Source organism: Brassica oleracea, chromosome C3 (genome assembly GCF_000695525.1).
Source record: "Brassica oleracea var. oleracea cultivar TO1000 chromosome C3, BOL, whole genome shotgun sequence".
Taxonomy (NCBI): Eukaryota; Viridiplantae; Streptophyta; class Magnoliopsida; order Brassicales; family Brassicaceae; genus Brassica; species Brassica oleracea.
The window spans coordinates 55,074,098-55,079,408 of NC_027750.1; the positions used below are offsets into that span (position 1 = coordinate 55,074,098).

Sequence of the window (5,311 nt, forward strand, 5' to 3'; positions counted from 1 at the left end):
GGCGAGCGGTGTTGAATCTGCTTGATGCATAAATGTCTCCAGACCCGCAAGGTATTCTTTCGTCACTCTCCCATTAGCATCTCTATGCATATACATCCACTTCCGCAACTCGTAAATAGTCCCGGAGCCAGCCATTTTTTTTTCTTTCACGTTTTTTGTTGTTGGTGTGTTTAAAATGATGTTCAAACATCCATATTTATAGGAAATTTCGAATCTGGTAGTTGTAATTTTCCTATGAATTTACGACGAAAATTAATTAGGTGGCAAAAAAAAAAACGTGTAACACCTACAAAGTTGGTGGATTCAAAATTTCCTCGCTAAATACACGTAAACTATTTCCTCGTAAATAACACGCAAAGTTTACGTCGTATTTACGAGGAAATAGTTTTTCCTCGTAAAATACTCGTTAAATTACATCCACTTTACGACGAAATACTTTTGTCGTTACGTTACGAGGAAATAACGATGATTTTAGTTTTCCACGTAAGTTCCTCGTAAAATCGACGTAAATTTACGAGGATTGTTTTTCCTCGTTAAATTTCTTCGCTAAGCATGTGTTTTCTTGTAGTGTGTATCTAATCTAGCTCGTACACAATATTAATATACTCTATCAAACATATCTTTACTATCTGAGTACCTTCTATCATAATATAGGATATAAGACCGGGTGATTGTGGTCGAGTGGTAAGGAGACGGGACTGAGACGCCAACACGTTTCAGGTTCGATCCACCTACTGCGCGAAACTAAGTCACAATTATTCTAGTCACCTAACACAGATATGGGCCTATGGTTTAGGGCCTATGGTTTAGGGCCCATTTGAATACCCGGAGAGAGGGTCTATCCGTGGGCTGCACCTTTCCTTAGGGATTAGTCTGGACCTCTCCATGGGCCTGAGATACCCCCAGGTTAATCAAAAAAAAAAAATATAGGATATAAACAGTACTTATATTTATCTCGAGTACAGTTGACAAAAAAAATATTTATCTCCAGTACAGTTGACAAAAAAAAGATTTATCTCGAGTATCATTTACTGTTTGGGTTAAAAGTTATAAGTAAATATTAATATCTAGTTTTGTATCATTAAGTGTGTTCTATCCGAGACCAACCAGATTAATCATTTTCGTCTAAAGCTTCTTTTGTTCAATATTGTGTATCAAAATACAATATCATAACAGTTGATATAGTACATTGCATCAAGAAAGCCAAAACAAACTTTTGAAAAGAATAATCTAACCTGACATAATTCAATTACAAGAGAAATGAATGATGAAATTCAGATCGAATATTGGTTGGACGATGACAATATGTTGCTATCAACCGGATTAATGGTAAGACATATATCAAAAATAAAAAATAAAAATAAAATGGAAAATTATACTAAGGAGGATAATATCAATTAATAGCGAAGGAATAGCATTCGGTGGATTTTTACTACAAAACTACTTCAGCTTGTCGTACAACGCATGCATATTCAGCATAATTTCCATAGTTTATATCAACCGTAAGAGTTCAGCTGACCGATTTCAGCCTGTAGTGACTATTATTAGTCCGTAATCAAATTGCATTTACTATAATTACAAAAATTAGAGCCGTCGTTTGACCCAAAAAACACATGAAAATAATAGTGTTAGCTAAACACAACTTAATTGCTGGTTGCCTGGTTGGCATGTTGTGAAAGTTGACTTAAAATATAAAAGAAGTTGAATAGTGCACATGATTCTCAAGTTCAAACCATACATAAACGATCTTATTTAAACTTGTAGTACATAAAGTCATATCATCAAGCAGAAACAGTAACGAGCCATGTCAATAGGCAACCAGGAACCTAAACGAGTTTACGCCAACTCCAATAAATTGTCGGATTCTTATGGTGTGACACGTGGCTGGAAGCATATTAAGCCACGTCGTTCTCATTATACTTCTTTCTTACTGCTATTCCTACATTCCCTACTCCCTAGTTATGTTCCGTGGACTATCAGCACTCAGCTAAGGCCACACCTCCTTCTACATGTATTTATAACTTTATTACTTTTTGGACAACTTAAATATATTACTATAATTTAATTTTTTGTGGTATTAAACCTATACGTAAACCAAACCCGACAAATTTCATAAAAACCGAAAAATGGAACACTACTTTTCTGGTGACAAATAAAAAATCTTATGATTTAGGACAAGGTTAACCTAACCTAGAAGAAACATGAGACATAGAAGTTCAATAGACCAAGATTGCGCAGTGACATTATCATCAATGGTTTAATCAGCTTAATTAGACTCGAAGTTTTTGTATGATAATAATCCAATCGTTACTTTACGAGTTTACTGAATTGTTGATTCCAAGAGATACTACTGATAAAACCGAGAACTGAGATGGGGAATATACTATCTAATTGCCCAAAAATCATGTTTAAAATCTATACAACTTGTTTTCACCGAGCTCACACATTAATAAAATATGATAAGCTTGTGCTTTATGTTTGTACCTAAAAACTAATGTTAAGCTTCGTTCTACACCCCTTGTACTCGAAAAATAAGTTTATATAAGATGTTTTCTTATCGATTAACGGTCTATTATATTGGTTAATTAATGTTTATATTGTTTCTTGCTAATGTGGATATGTGCTCAGGTTAAACCGATTACTGACATCTATCAACACAATAAAATCTATTTAAAACAACAACTTGATATTTATTTACTTAATTATGTTATATATTCTTTCCTTACTCCCACCTTCACTTTTGATTATGCAAATGCCTCTACATAGAAACAATAAAGGTAAAGTAGTAGTCATTACGCAACTTGGTAAACCAAAACCGCAAACAAGTCTGCTTGCAATGTATACGTAATACCATGGCCGCAAAAAGTACTTACTCTATTTAGCTCAAGTCGTGACCACTTCAATATTCTTCTTTATCATAAAGCAGGATGTTAAATAATGTTGACATCAAGTTAGTAGATTGATAATTTTATCTGTTCAAAATACATTCATAGATCATAATATTCACAAAAAACAAGTGTGCTCATATCCATTAGTAATATACCGGGGTAAGACAAGCCACTACAAGTATTTTTAATTGACCGAGATTTCTTGCAAGTATATCTTATACTCTTTTTTTTTTGTAACACCGGCTATCTTTTATCCTGGATTTTGTAGAGTAGGTAAAACACACACACACATTATATTTATATGACTGTTACTGCTATAAGACCAGAGTACTATAAATTATACAGAGCATAGTGTAGAGTAGGTACTTTTTTATACTATACACGAAAGCAGTTCTATTTAAGATTGAATGTAATCGAACAAAAGAAAAATAAGAGAAGAAAGTCATAGTAGTTAAGTTCAGTTCCTGACATGGTAAGTATAGTGGGTAATATCTAAACATCACAAAGCTGTCATCCTCCCCACCACTTATACAGCCTGTCATCACTCTTCTACTGGTCTACAACACGACAATGTCCTACGTGGCTTCCAATTTTTTTTGTAACACGAACTCTTCTTGTCTATTTATAACACAAATCTCCCCTTTGTTTTCCACATTATTATTTCCACTCAATAATCCCTTCTTCCACCGGAAAACGAGTCACGACTCACGAGTCAACTCAACAAGTTACTAAGAATCATATTAACACTTACATATGGGTATATGCAGTTCAAGCGAGTCGACACAAGTCGCGACGTCGAAACTGATATTGCAAGACGGGAAGATGATGGAGTTTGCGAACCCCGTAAAAGTCGGATACGTTTTGCAAAAGTATCCCATGTGTTTTATCTGTAACTCAGACGATATGGACTTCGACGACGCCGTTTCAGCTATTAGCGCCGACGAGGAGCTTCAGCTTGGTCAGATATACTTCGCTCTTCCTCTTCGTTGGCTTCGGGAGCCACTTAAAGCGGAGGAGATGGCTGCATTGGCCGTTAAAGCTAGCTCTGCTCTCATGAGAAGCGGTGGTGGTGGTGGAGGAAGTTGTCGCCGGAAGTGTATTAATCCTATTGTCGTCTCTGATAAATATCGTCTTCAAGTTGGCTCCGGTGATGATACCGTGGGATCAGGTCGGGTAAGGAGGAAAGGGAGAAACGTTGACGGTGGTGGTGGTAGCACTAGTAGTGGCCGGCGGAGGAAATGTTACGCGGCTGAGTTGAGTACGATAGAAGAGTGAAGGGTAGTTTTGGAATTTGTGGATAGTTGTAACTATGTTGGGGTATTTTAGTCATTTAATTAAGAAGCAATTTGCAAATTAGCATGTTCGAAAAATTATATTTTGGGATTTTAGTAGTTAGACCATCATTAATAATTTAATATCAAGGAGGTCTTTTTACAATTAAAATAGAAAAAGAATTATAAAACGACAGACAAATTACTCAAAAAAAAATAGAAATTCTAATAATATTTTTAGTTTATTTTTACATTTATATGTTAATTAAATTATTCAATAATAATAATATTTATGTTTTATGGTTAGTGTGCTTAGTAGTACATCTCTCATTGGGTTGTGGCATTTGTCGAGTAAAATTCAAATGATTAGTATTGTTTTGGTAAAAAAAAGTAGATCATCATATTAAACAATACTCCAATAATCTCATGTCATCTTTTGGATATACGGAGATATACATGTCATGTGACTGGTTTCAATAATATTTCGTAACGCGGTACTGGATCGCAGTATAAATTAAAACGAAAAAAAGTTTCTTGCTACACCATGTATACTATAATATGGTGCAAACCATCCAGAGTATAGAAATGTGTCGATAAATACACGATATATATGATAATACATGCCACATATATGACGTTAATAAAAACATGGTGCCAACGTCATAACGAAGTCTAATTGATTTTAGCTTTAAAAATTGGGGTCATAGCGTAATTTATTAAAGTTAAACTTCGACCCGAACCAAACGATAACCCCCCCCCCCCTTCCCCCGCCAAATCGATTTCATTTAGGGTTCATCGTTTTAAAACAGAAAGAGACTGAGAGAAAATGAGATAGAATTAGTAAAAGATGGAGCAATAAGGGAAAGGGCAAGGCAAATGAAAGCAATGTGCTTTGTTACTGTGTGTTGCTGGCGAAGATATATCAAGCTTGGACAGACAAAAATCCGGGTCGAAGGTTCTATGGGTGTGAAAAATTCAAGGTATAAGCTAATTGTGAATCATGTAGAGTATAGTCATGGAGTTCTTTGGGAAGTTTTTAATTTTGTGTTTGTGTTAGAGTGCAGGTGATTGCTGGTTTTTCAATGGTTCGATGAGGGAGAAGCTTTTGGATGGCAAAAGAAAGCTTTGATTGAAGCTAGAAACGAAATTCGC

General features: G+C 35.1%; 1 protein-coding gene across 1 annotated transcript; it reads left to right on the forward strand.

Annotated features, from left to right (window-relative positions):
* Positions 1–3,530: 3,530 nt before the first annotated feature.
* LOC106332081 lies at positions 3,531–4,353 on the forward strand. The gene has a single exon (XM_013770550.1). The coding sequence runs from the start codon at positions 3,642–3,644 to the stop codon at positions 4,161–4,163; it is 522 nt and encodes a 173-aa protein (XP_013626004.1). The 5' UTR covers positions 3,531–3,641; the 3' UTR covers positions 4,164–4,353.
* The last annotated feature ends 958 nt before the right edge of the window (positions 4,354–5,311 follow it).

Coding starts and splice junctions, on each gene's coding strand:
- LOC106332081 (XM_013770550.1), top strand. CDS start 3,642: ATGGGTATATGCAGTTCAAGCGAGTCGACACAAGTCGCGACGTCGAAA.